General features: G+C 42.0%; 1 protein-coding gene across 1 annotated transcript; it reads left to right on the top strand.

Annotated features, from left to right (window-relative positions):
- The first annotated feature begins 9,977 nt into the window (after positions 1-9,977).
- On the top strand, positions 9,978-16,159 carry DUXA (double homeobox A). The gene is made up of 5 exons (XM_061172543.1): positions 9,978-10,002; positions 13,174-13,328; positions 14,425-14,527; positions 14,934-15,079; positions 16,061-16,159. Exons 1-5 carry the CDS (start codon positions 9,978-9,980, stop codon positions 16,157-16,159), a joined length of 528 nt encoding a protein of 175 aa, XP_061028526.1.
- Positions 16,160-18,365: the final 2,206 nt, after the last annotated feature.

The following is an 18,365-nucleotide window of genomic DNA, read 5'->3' as shown; positions in this document are numbered from 1 at the left end:
AGATTCCTGAATCACCACCCTGCTACCTCACCACCAACCGATCAGAAAATTGTCCATGAGCTGATCTTGCATCCTAGGACCCTCTCCCCTAACAGTCTTTAAAAACTCTTTCCTGAAGCCATTAGGGTGTTCAGGTCTTTTGAGCATGAACTGCCTGTTCTCCTTGCTTGGCACCCTGCAATAAACGCTGTACTTTCCTTCACCACAACCCAGTGTCAGTAGATTGGCTTTGCTGTGCATGGAGTGAATGAACCCGAGTTTGATTTGGTAGCATTCTAGGGGAACAGATTTTTAAAAAGTAGCTTAGGGACTTCCCTGGTGGTCCAGTGAGTAAGACTGGACCCACTTACCCAGTGGGTAAGACTCCGTGCTCCCAATGCAGGGGGCCGGGGTTCAGTCCCTGGTCAGGGAACTAGATCTTGCATGCATGCTGCAACTAAGAGTCCACACGCCGCAACTAAGACCTGGCGCAGCCAAAATAAAATTAAATAAATAAATAAATAAATAAATAAATATTTTTTAAAGTCCTTAAAAAAAAAAAGGTAGCTTAAAAATTCTTCTGGGCTTCCCTGGTGGCGCAGTGGTTGAGAATCTGCCTGCCAATGCAGGGGACACGGGTTCGAGCCCTGGTCTGGGAAGATCCCACATGCTGCGGAGCAACTGGGCCCGTGAGCCACAACTACTGAGCCTGTGTGTCTGGAGCCCATGCTCCGCAACAAGAGAGACCGCGATAGTGAGAGGCCCGTGCACCGCGATGAAGAGTGGCCCCCGCTCGCCGCAACTAGAGAAAGCCCTCGCACAGAAACAAAGACCCAACACAGCCAAAAAAAAAATAGAATCTGTAATTTAAAAAAAAAAAAAATTCTTCTGAGGAGGAAACCAGAAGTCCCATCTTGATACACAGCACACTTGTCTACTGCACCCTCCTGAGTCTTCTTTGGCCCAGAGCCTCCTTCATATGTAGTTGGCCTAGATCACCTGAAGAATGGATTTTCCATCCCCTGGGATGGGGAAGCCACATGTGGAGGAGACTTGGAGGGAAACTCAAGACTCCAGTTTTAAGCATGGTCAATTTGAAATGTTTATGAGACCACAAAACAGAGTATGTGTCACTTAATCATTTCAACCTATGACTGAACATTAGGAGAGAGTTCAAGCCTGGATATATAAATTTGAGAGTTGTTAGTTTACACTGTTACTTCAAGTCATGACTAGATGAGACTGTCAAGAGAATGAGTGTAGACTGGAGAAGAAAATGATCAGAGCATGAACACTGGACCAGCCTGACTTCATTAAGTGGTTGATGACAGGAAACCAACAAACTCATGTTAGAGCTTCTAATGTCCACCCAGAGATATATTAGGGAATCTTAGAAGTCACCATTGATGATTTTTTTTCATAACTGTGGAGCTGAAAGAGTAAAATGCACTTTTCATGATTTGAGTGTGCATACACATTGAGAAATGGAATCAGAGAGTGCAGAAAATGCCTTTAAGGGATTTAATTTTTTTTAAGATGAGAGAGAAGTATAGTGACAAGATGTTAATTAGGTCAAAGGAATGAAGAGTGTATGATATGAGTCAGTTCTGCAGAGAGCTAGTAGAATATACATATTTGTAAACATTTATTTATTTATAAACATTTATGTGTGTATATATATATATATATATATATGCATGCAATATATAAATAAAATACATTATACATTATGAGATTTATTTCAAGGAATTGACTTATGCAATTGTGGGGCCTGGCAAGTCCAAACTCCATAGGGTAGAGGACAGGCTGGAAACTCTGTAGCCAGAACTAATGCTGCTGTCTTGAGGCTGAACTTCTTCCTCAGGGAAACCTTACTTTTCCTCTTAAGGCCTTTCAACTGATTGGATAAGGCCCAACCACTTAATCAAAATAGAATCCTTTGCTTAAAGTCAACTGATTGTAGATGTTGAGCACATCTACAAAATACCTTCACAGCAACACCCTAGATTAGTGTTTGATCCAATAACTGAATAGTATAGCCTAGTCCAGTTTACACATAAAACAAGCCATCACATTCCACTCCTTGTCAACTTGGCACCCATACCTACTACCTAAAACCAGACTTAATCTCCAGATGAAGACATGCTTCTGCCTGATCAGATCAAATCCAGTATTGATCCATTGTTATGATGGATCCTATTACATATGGTGGATTACATATGATGAATGTAATGTGAATCATATGTATCTATTGATTTAATGCTAAATTCTCTGATATTGGAAATTTCTTCTGGTTGTGTAAGATAATGTCTTTCTTCTCAGAAAATACAAACAAATATTTAGGAAGAAAGAGACATTAAGTGTAAAGCTCTCAAAAGGTTCAGAAAAATATAAATTGATGGATAATGGGAGGGAGAAAGAGAATGAGAACGATAAAGCAAATGTGACAAAATGTTAGTTGATAAATCTATTTTAAGGGCATACAGAGTTTCTTTGTGCTATTCTTAAAATTTTCCTGTAATTTTGAAATCATTTACAAACAAAAAGTATGGTGGGGTATGGCAGAGCGAGATGAGGTGGGAGTTTTCTCCACCTTCTCACTCCACTACGGTCTGTTCTTGCAGTAACCTGAGTGAGCCTCTTAAAAATGTGTGGAAGGTAGACTCTAGGATGACCAGTATGGGCCTCATAATTGCTGCCTATTGGTGTTCTAGCCTCTGTATGACCTCTCTCCTTGATTGTGGGCCAGACCTGTAACTTGCTTCTAGACGTATAGAATACACCAAAGGTGATAGGTTATGCATGATTATGTGTACAGGGTAAGGCCCATCTTGCTGGATTCTCTCTATCCCTTGCAGTCTTGATGAAGCAAGCAACCATGTTGGCAGGCTCACATAATAAGGAACTGCAGGCAGTTTTTAGAAGCTGAGGGTGACCTTCATCGACAGACAACAAGAAACTAAAGCCTTCGGTCCTACAACCACAAGAAAATAAATTCTAGCAATAACCTGAATGAGTTTTGAAGCATCTTGTTCCTCAGTCAAGTCTCTGTTGAGACTTCAGTCCTGACTGACAACTTGAACACAACTTTGTAAGATCTTGAGGCAGGCAACTCAGTTAAGCCATGACCAAACTCCTAATCCACTAAAAATGTGAAATAATTGGTGTGTGTTGTTTTAAGCCATACATTTATGATAGCTTTTACATAGCAATAGAAAAGTAATACGCAACATAAGTTTGGAGTATGTCTTCTCCTATACAAAATCCAACTGCAATGGCCTCATCGTCCCGGAGTCAGAGTCAAAGTCCTCACAGTCTTTTACACCTTTCTGCTTTACTCCACATTAGTTTCCTGCTCCATGCACTGGCTGGACACACACTTGCTTTAAATCCTATGTCAGGACATTCCCTGTCCCCTCCCATCTCCACAGGGCTCACACTTTCACCTTCTTATTGACTTTGGTCATGTATCACCTTCTCCATAAGCTCTTCCCTGATTATCCTAATAAAAATTGCAAACCGATACCCCCAACTCTGGCACCCACGTCCACCTTACTGTTCTCTTCCTTATCATTTTCTTTGTCATAGCACTGATTAACTTCTGATATATACTTTGCTTGTTTATTATAATTATTGTTTATTTTCTGTCTCCCTCTCTTGATGTTCATGAGGTCAAGGCTCTTTGTTTTGTTCACTGCTGTATACCAAAAATTTAAAACAATGTCTGGTACAAAGCAGACACACTGTAGACGTTTCAGTAAGGTATAGTGGAACCCTGGTTCACAATCTTGAAAAATTATGTGTATAATTTTAAGCACTGCAATTGAGTTTTTGAACTGAAAAAAAAATTTTTTGTGCTTATGGCACAAAACCAAAATGATGGGACTTCCGTGGTGGCGCAGTGGTTGAGAATCCACCTGCCAATGCAGGGGACACGGGTTTGAGCCCTGGTCTGGGAAGATCCCACATGCCGCAGAGCAACTAGGCCTGTGCGCCACAACTACTGAGCCTGCACTCTAGAGCCCGCGAGCCACAACTACTGAGCCCGCGTGCCACAACTACTGAAGCCCACGCGCCTAGAGCCCGTGCTCCCAACAAGAGAAGCCACCTCAATGAGACGCACACACACCAAAATGAAGAGTAGCCCCTGCTCGCCGCAACTAGAGAAAGCCCGCGCAGAGCAATGAAGACCCAACGCAGCCAAAAATAAATTAAAAAAAAAAAAACCAAAATGATATGACTCATTTATTTTGTAACTGGAAGTTTATACCTCCTAACCTCCCTCACCTATTTCACTCATTTCCCCCACCCCATCCCTCTATGTCTGGCAACCAAGTGTTTGTTCTCTGTATCTATGACTTTGTTTCTGTTTAGTTATGTTTGTTCACTTGGTTGGTTTTTTTTTAAAAATAAATTTATTTATTTATTTTTGGCTGCGTTGGGTCTTTGTTGCTGCGTGTGGGCTTTCTCTAGTTGCAGAGAGCGAGGACTACTCTTCGTTGTGGTGCGCGGGCTTCTCATTGCGGTGGCTTCTCTTGTTGCGGAGCACGGGCTGTAGGCGTGCGGGCTTCAGTAGTTGTGGTTCGCGGGCTCTAGAGCACAGGTTCAGTAGTTGTGGCTCACGGGCTTCCTTGCTCTGCAGCATGTGGGATCTTCCCGGACCAAGGCTCGAACCCGTGTCCCCTGCATTGGCAGGCAGATTCCCAACCACTGCGCCACCAGGGAAGTCCCTTGTTTTGTTTTTTAGATTCCACATAGAGGGGATGCGTACATTTGTTCAAGCAATGAAACCATATCTGGTACAGCAGATGCAGTTGGAATCACCACCTGGTGAAGCTTATGCTAATCCACTGACATTTTCCAAGATCCATCTGTCTTCTTCACAGGTTAAATAGGATAGCTGAATAGGGATGTGGTGGGAATCACCACCCCCGTATCTTTCAAGTCCTTGATGGTGGCATTCTCTGAAATCTCTCCAGGAAAGTAGTACGTCTTTTAATCATTTTCCTAGGTAGAGGTAGTCCTAATGGCTTCCACTTGGCCTTTCCCACCATAAAAGCCCTTCCTCCACAGGTCAGGAATGTAGGAATTCTGCCATCTGCTAAGTACGTCTATTCTAATTATGCATTCTGGAACTGTGGGAATAACCACAGGACCCCACTATAAGATGGAGCTGAGATAATACTCCCTGGATCACCTGAACTCCACAACTAGTAGATTAGGGACATTTTGGGTCTCCTGGAATTAATGTCAGTTCACAGCCAGAGTCCAGTAGTCCCTAAAAGGTCTGGTTCTATCCTTTTCCATAATGGACATTTACCCTAGTAAAAGGTCGCTTTGGAGAAGACCAGGAGAAAGAGTAACAATATAAATTTTCTGTAGTGTACTGTGGTTCTTCCTCAAGGGGACCCTCCCTCCCCTTCATCCAAGATGTTCTGAGCTTATAAACTGGCTCAAGTCTTGGAATTGATTGAGGGGCATTTCTTGATTGGACTATTCCATAACCTCTAGGAAAATATATCTTCTCATAGCATAATTTCTTTCCTCAATGTGGTACAAGACATGTCTAATAAATTCAAACATCTTTAGTTTCCCTCATGTAAGGAGACAAAAATAGGTAAATTTACACCTGTTTAGCAATTGATGTTCCAGTATTTTATCTTATTTGAAATGACCTGGATATTCATTGAAATCCCATCATTTAACTTAACATATCAAAACTCAAGCTACCAAAAATCTGGAGAAACTATTTTAGATAGACATACCCAAAGCATAATTATTCCTAAAAAGTTCACCTGAAAACTCTTATCTCACTTACCTTTATTTTATAACTTGTGAAAGTATCACCATACCAAGTTAACTTTTTCTTGCTGACAAACTGCAACAGAAATAACATGAACTTATTGACCTTTAGTTAACCTAGGTACAATAAAAGTAAGACATCTATATTGATTAAACCAACAAGCTTAAGTTAGCTTTAATACCAGGTATTAATTTAATATTGAACATTTCCTAGATCACACGAACCTGAAATTTATTCTGGCCAGTTTCTTTTACATTTAGAAATATTGAATTTGTAAGCATTTACCATTAAGTCAATTAAATAGAGCTTTTTTTAAAAAAATTAATTAATTAATTAATTTATTTATTTTTGGCTGTGTTGGGTCTTCGTTTCTGTGCGAGGGCTTTCTCTAGCCGTGGCAAGCGGGGGCCACTCTTCATCGCGGCACGCGGGCCTCTCACTATCATGGCCTCTCTTGTTGCAGAGCACAGGCTCCAGACGCGCAGGCTCAGTAGTTGTGGCTCACGGGCCTAGTTGCTCCGTGGCATGTGGGATCTTCCCAGACCAGGGCTCGAACCCATGTCCCCTGCATTGGCAGGCAGACTCTCAACCACTGCGCCACCAGGGAAGCCCAAATAGAGCTTTTTAAAAATTTTAATTTTGGTAACATTATCCAGAGGTAGAGACATATCAAATGTATGATGTGTACACAGACATACAAACAGGCAAAATTAGAGTTCTCATAGCTTCACTTTAACACTTAGCTATGAATCAGGTATTACAATGTAAACTTACTAGTTTATAAATAACAATTGGAATAAGTTAAATTTGCTTGCTCAGATGACTAAGGACTTATTATTTGTGGAAAAGACTTTTAAGATTTGTATTTTTCCTTGATAAACCCTTAAAGAGATGATGAATTAGATTTTAGGTTAGGGAGACTTTCCAGCAAATTCTTCCCAGCCTTTCAACTTAAGATAACCTACTCAGTGTCTAAACTGAACAAAATCATCCCAGCCTTTCAACTTAGGATAACCCACTCAACGTCTACACTGAGCAAAAATCTTCCCAGTCTTTCAACTTAGGATTACCCAGGTACCTCTTTTTGAAACTAAGCTTCAAGGATAATCTACTCCTCCAGAGAGGAGTTTAACACAACCCAACAAAACTTAGCTTCATCAGTCAAGAAGGGGAGACCTGAGAACCAGGAAAGATGTCTGCTCTGGGTCACTTCATTGGTAGTCAAAACTGTCGACTGAAAAAAAAAAGTACAACTTAAAAGTTGGGAATTGCAAAAAGACACATGCACCCCAATGTTCATTGCAGCACTATTTACAATAGCCAGGTCATGAAAGCAACCTAAATGCCCATTGACAGACGAATGGATAAAGAAGATGTGGTACATATATACAATGGAATATTACTCAGCCATAAAAAGGAACGAAATTGGGTCATTTGTAGAGACGTGGATGGATCTAGAGACTATCATACCGAATGAAGTAAGTCAGAAAGAGAAAAACAAATATCGTATATTAACGCATGTATGTGGAACCTAGAAAAATGGTACAGATGAACCGGTTTGCAGGGCAGAAATTGAGACGCAGATGTAGAGAACAAACGTATGGACACCAAGGGGGGAAAGCAGCGGGGGGTGGGGTGGTGGTGGGATGAATTGGGCGATTGGGATTGACATGTATACACTGATGTGTATAAAATGGATGACTAATAAGAACCTGCTGTATAAAAATATAAATAAAATAAAATTCAAAAATTAAAAAAAATAGTTGGGAATTGTATTTTATTCTGAGAATTTACTGAGGACTTATGTCAGGGATACAGCCTCTCAGCGCTGAGGTACTGTTCTGAGAGGTAACAGAGGAGACAGGATATGTAGAATTTTTTGCGAAAAACAAAACAAAACAAAACAAAAATCCAGGCTGTTGAAGCTCAAAAGATTACTGCTAATTAAAGAATACCAGCGGGGGGCTTCCCTGGTGGCACAGTGGTTAAGAATCCGCCTGCCAGTGCAGGGGACACGGGTTCGAGCCCTGGTTCGGGAAGATCCCACATGCCGCAGAGCAACGAAGCCTGCACGCTCTGGAGCCCTCACCACAACTAGAGAAGAGCCTGAGCGCTGCAACTAACACCCGATGCAGCCAAATAAATAAATAAGTAAACAATTTAAAAAAATACCAGACATCTCAAGTTAATGAACTTAGTGCATTTCTACGTATGGGAAGACACAGGAGTCTGGGCTTATTGAAATTATTCCTTTGATATACACCCTAACTATCTAGGGCCAGTATCCTGTTCTCCTCTATCCTGAATCCCCTCAGAGATATTTTGTGTATCTCTATAAACAACCGACACCATGTATTTACTATCAGTGCTCTCTTTACTACTAGAAAGAGAGCCATCATCATCTTTAAATCTAATGTGATTAGAGAGCCAATTCTAGAAACCCAAGAACCAATTCAGAAAACTCATCCTTAAATTCTCTTCCTGTAGAACCACTCTTGGTTCCCAAATCTGTGTTAATCAGGGGTCTTCAGAGAAACAGAACAAACAGGAAAGATATATAGATAGAAAGAGATTTATTATGAGGGATTGGCTTACATTCTTATGGAGGCATCTCGAGGAGGGGTTTGTGCCTGAGTGGGTTCTCAATGCTGCACACTTGTAAACGACAGTTAGTTAAGAGGAAATTTATGAGAAAATATTCATGGCAGAGGCTCATGCCTAGAAGCAGTTATTAGCTTACACCTCTCAAGGAGATTTCTTTAGCTCTCTAAGTGGTTTTCTCTACTTACTCGATGGCTTAGGTGGCTCTATAAGGGACTCAGTTTTTGTTTTTTTTTTCCTTGGCCACACCGCTGAGGCTTGCTGAGGATCTTAGTTCCCTGACCAGGGATCAAACCCAGGCCCTGGCAGTGAAAGCGCAGAGTCCTAACCACTGGACCGCCAGGGAATTCTCATCAGCTTCTTTACATTAGTTTCCATGGTCATGCTTTCATCTCTTAAGTGCATCATCGCCCTTGTGGAACAAAGGTGCTGCTTAAAGTATTGGGCCTCCTTGGTAGTGTCACCTGACACTTTGACGTCTCCTGAATCACACAAACTTATATGGGTAATAAATTAAAATTTCTCTTTTATCCTGCAGTGCTGTGGAAGACAGCTATAAACAATTGAACAATCTTGTCAACTTCCCTCAGGACTGATCAATGACCTTGAGAAGATTGCAGAGGAAAGCAATTGCACGTATGCCCTCACATGCATAATTCCTGCCAGTGCAGGATAGGATCCTGTTTTTATTTATAATTTTTATATTTTGTAAACATGGGCTTTTTGCAATTAATTTTTTTTAAGTATTGCATTCAAATATTATTTATCTTTTTTTGCTTTTTCCTTTTCCTGTTTTTCTTTTTTCTTGTCATACAATTGATTTTATTTGTTTGTACTTAGTTTTTTTAATTGAAGTAGAGTTGACTTACAAGGCCAATCTCTGCTGAACAACAAAGTGTCTCAGTTTTACACATAAATACATTCCTTTCTTTATATTCTTTTCCATAATGGTTTAACACAGGCTATTCAATATAGTTCCCTGTGCTACACATTAGGACCTTGTTGTTTATCCATTCTAAATGTAATAGTTCGCATCTACCAACCCCAAACTCAGTCCATCCCTCCCCCACCCCCCTCCCCCTTGGCAACCACAAGTCTGTTCTCTATGCCTGTGAGTCTGTTTCTGTTTTGTAGATAGGTTCATTAGTGCCACAAGTATTATCTACCTTGATCACAGAATTTTTAGCACCTCCCTTAAACGTTGCTCCGTGGAAATGAGAGCCTCACTTGCCTCACCCTAATCCTGGTACCAGTTATTAATTTAATAAGAAAAGGCTACCACTTCAAAAGATAAGTGAAGACCATGAAAAAGCAATTTCAAAAAGAATATGTACGTATATAATAAACATTGGAAAAAAAGACGTGTAAATGCAATAGTACTCAAAAGTGTGATTGTTCAGGTGTAGAGGTTGGTATAAATGATTAAATCTCTATCAAGGGAAGAAAAGAAAATCCTATCTAGTCCTTCCTAGATTAAGTGGGTGTATGCTTAAGTAAGTGGGAGGGGCCATCCCAGCTGATCATATAAAGCCAGCCTCGCCAGGGCTGCTTATCTCTCTTTTGGTGGAACCAGGCTTCGGCACTCCCTTCCAAGATGGCCGAAGACAATTCTCCATACAGTAAGTTCCTCACACATCAGACTGCAGTTGTGGTTTCCTTGGTTTGGGGGTGGGGTGGGGTGGGTTGGGCTGAAAACATAATCGGCTTGTTAGAAGTTGTGGGAGTCCCATTTTTCAAACTTTTAAATAACTGTGCTAGGGTAAGGGAAAATCAGTTTCTCTCATGCAATATGAAAATATGCTGTTTTCTGTGCATCTGAGCATTGGGAATTTCAGAAAGATGCAGGCATGTAAGAACTAAACAATACAAATTATTGTTTAGGGGAGGGAGATGGGAGGAAAAAATAGATGGGAAGAAGAAAAAGGAGAGAGACACACTAAAAGAAACTAAGGGAGGCATCAAAAAGTCCTGAGACCAGAATGTCTTTGGAATCAAAGTAGCTTCCTGATTTCTCTCTCCAGACTGAACTTTTCTCCTGAACTTCAACCTTTGTCTACCTAACTGCTTACTCGTCTGTAACAGGCATCTCAAACTCAACATGTCCCAAACTGAACTCCCGATGTTCAGACCCAAACTCTTCCTCCTACTGTTTTCCTTGCACAAGAAATGTCAATTGTTCATGCCAAAAACCTAGGAGACATCCTTGACCTTGTCTTTCTCTCATAACCTATATCTAATCAGGCTGAAAATTCTATTGGCTTTAACGAAATATTTTAGGGATCGTCTGACCATTTCTTGGACTGTTTCCACCATCGTCACTGGATTATTTTTTTTATAAATCTATTTATTTTATTTTATTTTATTTTATTTACCTTTTTTTTTTTATTTTCGGCTGCGTTGGGTCTTTGTTGCTGCACGCGGGCTTTCTCTAGTTGCAGCGAGTGGGGGCTACTCTTAGGTGCGGTGCACAGGCTTCTCATTGCGGTGGCTTCTCTTGTTGCGGAGCACAGGCTCTAGGCACGTGGGCTTCAGTAGTCGTGGCACGTGGGCTCAGTAGTTGTGGCTTGTGGGCTCTAGAGCTCAGGCTCAGTAGTTGTGGTGCAGGGGCTTAGTTTCTCCGCGGCATGTGGGATCTTCCCAGACCAGGGCTCAAACCCATGTCCCCTGCATTGGCAGGCGGATTCTTAACCACTGCGCCACCAGGGAAGCCCTCATCACTGGATTATTGCAAGAATTGATCTCTCTGCTTCCATCCTGGCCCTGATTTAATATGTTCTCAACCCTGTAGCCTGTGTGATCTTATCAAACTCTCAGATCAAGTCTTTTATCTACTCCAAACCCGTCGGTGACTTCCCACCATACTAAGAGTCAAAGGCACATGGTCGGAAGAGGTCCTATATAATCTGCCCTGCCTGGGAGGTCTAGGACCTCATCTGTTTCTGCTTTGTTTCCTCTTCTCCAGACTTATAGCCTTCTTGCTCTTCCTATCTATCTTATTTCTCTGTCATTTTTTCTTCATTACTTTGGTCTTATGCATAAAATTCTATTACGGGAATATACCATATTTTACTTATCCATTCTCCTAGCAATGGTTATTCAATTGCTTCAGCTGTTACTACAAACAGCATTCTGAAAAATGTAATGGAGATGTAGGCAAGAAATGGATTGCAGGGTTACAATTACTTACTATACATAATTTAAACAATCATACCCTGATTGCCCTACAGATTACCTTAAATAAATTACATTCCACCCAGCTCTCAAGAAGGGTTCTGATCTCCCCACCTTACCCCCATCATTGCAAGCTGCTGACTTTTATCTGGTTTTCTACCTTTTTGAACTGAAGGTTTCAATTACGATATCTTTAGTTCCAGCAATTTTTCCCATTATGCATTTTGGTATCTTACTTAGTATATAACTTTTTCTATCTCAATGTAACATAGGTTTTCTTGTACATTATCTTTCTATTTTTAGCTTTCATATGTATTTAACTTTTTGGCATTTATTTTTATATACTGTATATTGTGTGATCCAACTTAATTTTTCTTCATATAGTAAGTCATTTTCTGTATCCAACACTACCCTTTCACATTGATTTTGGAGGCTATAGCTATCCCAATTCTAAGTGTGGACTTTAGTTACTAATAATGTATCAATATTGATTCATTAGTTGTGACAAATGTACAGTACTGATATAAGATGTTAATAATAGGGGAAACTGGGGGCTTCCCTGGTGGCGCAGTGGTTGAGAATCTGCCTGCCAATGCAGAGGACACGGGTTCGAGCCCTGGTCTGGGAAGATCCCACATGCCGCGGAGCAACTAGGCCCGTGAGCCACAATTACTGAGCCTGCGCGTCTGGAGCTTGTGCTCCGCAACAAGAGAGGCCGCGATAATGAGAGGCCCGCGCACTGCGATGAAGAGTGGCCCCCACTTGCCACAACTAGAGAAAGCCCTCGCACAGAAACGAAGACCCAACACAGCCATAAATAAATAAATAAATAAATAAAAAATAAACCCAAAGTTAAGGAAAAAAAAAAAAAATGTTAAAAAAAATAATAGGGGAAACTGGGTGTGCAATATATGGGAACTCCCCATACTATGTTTTATTTGTTAAATGATATTCATTCATTTATTTATTTATTTAAATTAATTCATTCATTTATTATTTTATTTTTGGCTGCGTTGGGTCTTCGTTGCTGTGCGCGGGCTTTCTCTAGTTGTGGCGAGCGGGGGCTACTCTTCGTTGCAGTGTGCAGGCTTCTCATTGCAGTGGCTTCTCTTGTTGTGGAGCACAGGCTCTAGGCGCGCAGGCTTCAGTAGTTGTGGCACGCGGGCTTCAGTAGTTGTGGCTCGCGGGCTCTAGAGCGCAGGCTCAGTAGTTGTGGCACACGGGCTTAGTTGCTCCACAGCATGTGGGATCTTCCCAGACCAGGGCTCAAACCTGTGTCCCCTGCATTGGCAGGTGGGTTCCTAACCACTGAGCCACCAGGGAAGCCCCTCGCCTGCATTTTCTTGACTCATATTGTTCTTGATCCATATGAACAGAACACATCAATTTTTCACGTTGTTTGGAAACAGAAGACCTTGACTCCCTAGTCATGGCATTCAGATCAGCTGAAGAAGTTCAAGAATCACCCTTGTGTGCTTAAGGGCTTTATAATTGAGAGTTCTTTCCTCCTGGGTTCTCGTGGATTCCAAATGAAAAGAGGAGATGAGAGACAAGCTCGAACCTGAAGTTTGAATACGTAAAATGGCCTATTTAATGCTTCTCTCCTAATCTTTCCACAGAGGCCGTGGCCACAAAGTGTAGACGCAGCCGCACCAAATTCACAGAAGAGCAATTGAAAATCCTCATCGACGCATTCAACAAAAAACCTTACCCGGGTTATGCCGCCAAACAAAGACTTGCTTTGGAAGTCAACACTGAAGAGTCTAGGATCCAGGTAAGTTACAAGTTCTGTATCTCCAAGACGAGAAATAGAAAGGGAGGGGGAAACCATTCAGTGAGCACATATCATGTGCCAGTGTGACAAGGGCTTTTTTTAAAAAAAATATTTATTATTTATTAATTTGGTTGCACTGGGTCTTAGTTGTGGCACATGGGCTCCTTAGTTGCAGCAGGCGGGCTCCTTAATTGTGGCTCGCGGGCTCCTTAGTTGTGGCGTGCGAACACTTAGTTGCGGCATGCGTGTGGGGATCTAGTTCCCTGACCAGGGATTGAACCTGGGCCCCTTGCATTGGGAGTGTGGAGTCCTAACCACTGTGCCACCAGGGAAGTCCCGTGAAAAGGGCTTTGAGTGGCATGTCCTACTTGACACTCAGAATGAACTCCCAAGGATGTTGCTCTTAATCTCACTTCACGAATGTGGATACTGAGGGTGAAGGAGCTCCCAGGAGTGGGCAAGAAATATGTAGGTACACCTCCAGAAAAGAGGAGGTGTGTGGTGTGGTGGCACACTTATTCCAGGGTGTAAATCCAAGTAAGTCATTATAAGCGATGTGGTCACAGATAGGCAAGTGTCTGACGACATGGTAAGATTCCAGAGGAATTGTGGGTGATGTGAGGGTTAACCTTCCCCTTTCAATGAAATACAATAGACCAGAGAGTAGTAGACTGGTGTGCCATTGCAGATTTAGGCTGGAGGGGGTTCTTAAGTACATAATAATTGCAGCATCTATTTATTAACTTAAAAAGATTATTATAGCAAGTCATGTTGGGACCAGGTCATGAAGATGCTAAATGCCATGCCTTGATCTAAGACTTAGTCAAATGTGACAGGGATCAGTAATAATAATCCTGAGCTTAGGACTCATAAGAATCACTCACACCCCCCCTTTTCTTTTTTGGCCATGTCGAGGCATATGGGATCTTAGTTCCCCAACCAGGGATTGAACCCATGCCCCCTGCAGTGGAAGCACAGAGTTCTAACCACTGGACTGCCAGGGAATTCCCAGAATCACTCCCTTTGGAGAAAGGCAGCAATGGGGCTGAGATGACATAAACATGCTTAATTCTCTCATTTTCTTTTCCTCTTGTAGACATGGTTTCAGAATCGAAGAGCTAGGCACAGATTCCTGAAAAGACCTGAGAAGAACTTAGACTTAAGACAAGACCGAGTTTACCCTGAAGAGAATATTCAAGGTAAATAGCCTGCTCCAGTCCTGCTACCAAGCAGAGCCTCTTGGGTACCCAAGTGCCTTTTTATAGTGAAGCCAACTACTGCTCTGAGTGGGAAAAGAATGTTTTCTCCTTCAGGGCCTCCTGTTCAGGGTCTTTGGTAGCAAAGGGCTCAACATGGCCCCTGGAAATCCTTCCCCACAAGGTCCAGAGACCTTCTGAGGCTTACCTGATTTGCACTGGAGTCCAGCAACTCAGCCAAATATTGCCTCTCCTCTAGAACCTTCCATCTTGAATAGGCTGGGACAAGGCCTTCCCAAGGAGAGGCAACATGTTCCAAGTTAGATGGTGGGATGTGTTTGGGTTCCTTGTTTGAATATGTAAACTGATCTCAAATGTTCCTCTGCCTTCAATCTTTCACCTCCTCCAGGTGTGAGAGACAGACGATGTCGTACCAGCTACACTTCTTCCCAATTACAAACTCTCATGAATGCGTTCATGGAAAACCCTTATCCTGGGATTGATTCCAGAGAGCAACTTGCTGAAGATACTGGGGTTCCAGAGTCAAGAGTCCAGGCAAGTGATAAGGAATTTGATATTGGTAGGAACATATATAATGAGACATCTCGGAATGACTTCTCCAACAGGGATTAATTCTCATAGATATCATAAGCAGGACAGATGGGAAAATGGGATTTCTGGTTTGGATATAGGAACTATATCCAGGGCTACATAGGTGCAGCTCTTCCAAAACAATCAATCATTCATCTGTAGAGTGGTATCAATATATGCCTTCAGGAAGAAGGTCAAAGATCAGTGCTATTAGGTGACTTTTCTAAAGTCTCGTTTTGGGGCTCCTACAATAGACCTGTGTTTATTCTACTTGGAACCTCTGAAAACCAAAAGTAGTAGCTGTGAAACATGAGGGGTGTGTGTGTGTGTGTGTGTGTGGGCACAAGCAAGGGGTAGCAATTAATTACATCATATGGAAAGAAAAATGTCTTCCTTGGGACATCCCTGGCGGTTCAGTGGTTAAGTGTCTGTGCTTCCACTGCAGGGGGCACAGGTTCAATCCCTGGTCGGGGAACTAAGATCCTGCATGCCACGTGGTGCAGACAAAAAAAAAAAAAAGAAAAGAAAGAAAAAAGAAAAATGTCTTCCTAGAAGATATTACTCTATCCTGCATCATGGAATAAAAATAGGTGTTTTAGAGAGGAAGAAAAGAAGTGGAAAGAGAATTCCAGGCAGAGGAAGGAGTTGCAATATAGGCATGGCACTTTAGGGAAAGACTAATACTTGTAATGAGGGGATCGTGGGGACTTTCAGGATATGAAACCCATCACTAGATCATAAAGGGACTCGGTACAAGATTCAGAATCTTGAGCTTTATCTTGAGACATGATAGACTTTCCCAGACATCATATGGAATGTCAATGATTTGGGAATTAGGCCTAAAAGAAGCCCCCTCTTCCTCCCCTTTGCCTTATGAGAAGAGCAATGGTGAGGCTTGCATGACATCAATTGTTTTCATTAAATCTCTTTGTTTTACCCACTTAGATTTGGTTTCAAAACCGAAGATCTAGACTCCATATCCAGAAAAAAAGAGAACCTGAAGAAGCTTCAGCCCAAAGACAAAACCAGGGACAAGATCTCTGAGATGGGACCATTCAAGGTACCAGCCTGTTGTTCCCAATTTGGCTCACAAGCGGAGTCTCCTGAGTGCTCAGTCCTTCCACATGGTGTAGTCAACTCCAGCTTCCTCTCAGGAGGTGGACGACGTTTCCACACGTGTGCCTCCAGAGAGTCAGGGGCTTGATGGGTCGCAGCCCCCGAAGGCTTTTCCCAAGTCTGTGGTCCTCCCAAGGAATTCCACTGCCCACTTTTCAAGCTCTGAACTGGAACCCAGACAACCCATTAGTATGTGAGCTTTGTTCACTGATGTTTTCCCAGTGCCCGGCACATAGACAATCCATAAACTTTTGTGGCAGGTGTGACCCAGTGAATGGAGGAATGAATCCTCAGACGTGTTCTGCCAGGGGCCGGCTAATGCATGGCTTTCCCAAGAGGTAGGAGGTTCCATATTTGACTGGAAAGGTGGGAAAGGGTTGACCTCCCTTTTTGTATGTATAAATTGGCTTCTTTGATTTTTCTTTCCCTTTCCTCTTTAGGTTTACAGAGTGGCACTCCCTAGTGACTGTTTTATTTCTCTGGAGCCAAAACAAGGTGAACAGAGAGACAAATTCAGTGTATTTGATGTCATCAGCCTGGACTCAAGATCAGTTCTCTTCCTAGCAACATACCCTTCCAAACATACCTTCACCTTCTTCTTCACCTTCTGGAGATGGTAAACAGGACTTCAGGACTCAGAGGCAGATGATACAAAGTACCACACAGCCCTAGTGACTGAATCTAGATTCAGAGTTCAACAGATCTCTAGGACAATGAAAATAAACTTATTAATACCATTTTTATGGTCATACAAATAAATGACCGATTCAAGTAAAAATCATGAAAACATATGTGGTATTGTGACTTTGATCAACTGTGCTGATGTACTGAAGCCTCCATAAAAACCCAGAAGGATGGGGTTCAGAGCTTCTGGGTTAGTGAACACGTGGCGGAGAGGAGAGCGATGCACTTGAAGAGGGCATGGAAGCTCAGAGCCCCTTCTCACATACCTTGCCCTATGTATCCATCTGGCTGTTGACTCATATCCTTTAATATCTTTTGTAATAAATCTGTAATCTAGTGAGTTTCCTGAGTTCTGTGAGCCACTGTAGCAAATTAATCAGACCCAAGGAGAGGGGTTCGTGGGAAACTCTGATTTATAGCCTGGTGGTCAGAAGTACAGCTAACAACCTGAACTTGAGATTGGCGTCTGAAGTCGGAGGAGTTGTAACCGAGCAGGACCTTATGGTGATTTCCCAGGACAGATCCCCCCACCCCCATATCCTCTGCCTGCTTTTTATCTGTAGAAAAACTTTAGCTGAAGAATAAATTTAATCAGAGAAATGAGAAAAATGCAGAAATGAAGGAAAACAGTCAAACAAGATGAAATAATACTTCAGCTATTAAACAAAGTCAAGGATCTTTAGTTCCTTCTCAAGGCTATAGATCATATTCTGAGCCATATCCTTTAAGCTGTTTTGTAGATACTGAAACCCCACCAGAAGGAAGAAGTTAACTACATGATGACCAGACTGTAGCCACAACATAAGCTTCTCCCATCTTACACAATTCTGAGAACTCACCTCAAGGAAGTGGGAACAAACTGACCCTGGAATTGAAGATTAACTGTACTTAAAACAATCAAGATGATGCTGATCAGAGCACCATGTGAACAATTTCAAGATGATTGTCAGAGATGACTGTGCTATTCTTCACGCAGCCACCCCCCCAGACCTGTGCATTCCTGAAATTCCCCTTTAAAACCTCTTGCCCTTGATCAGCAGTGGGGATTTGTTTTTTTTGGAACATGAGTCTAGCTTCTCCCCAGGATTGTCGGCTTCCTCAATAAAGCTATCTTTGTTTTTACTCAATGCTTGTCTCTCTGTATTGGATTCTTGAGTGACGAGAAGCAGAATCTGAGTTCAGTAACAGAGTCTTAGGACTGAGCCCCTAACCTGTGGAATATGATACTATCTCCAAGTAGATAAGAGTCAGAATTGGGTTGAATTGTAGGATACCCAGCTGGTGTCCCCAGCATTGCTTGGTAGTGTCAGGGGAAACCCCCCCCCCAACCTCCACACATTGGAATTGGGTCCAGAAGCCAAATAGGATGCCCAATATAGTAGCCACAAAAAAAAAAAATCAAAAACAATATAGTAGCCAAAAGCCACAATGGACTTCTGGGCACTAGAAA

This window comes from Eubalaena glacialis, chromosome 18 (genome assembly GCF_028564815.1).
Source record: "Eubalaena glacialis isolate mEubGla1 chromosome 18, mEubGla1.1.hap2.+ XY, whole genome shotgun sequence".
Taxonomy (NCBI): domain Eukaryota; kingdom Metazoa; phylum Chordata; class Mammalia; order Artiodactyla; family Balaenidae; genus Eubalaena; species Eubalaena glacialis.
Note: the sequence above shows the minus strand (reverse complement) of the source record. Positions and strands in the feature narration are given on the sequence as shown.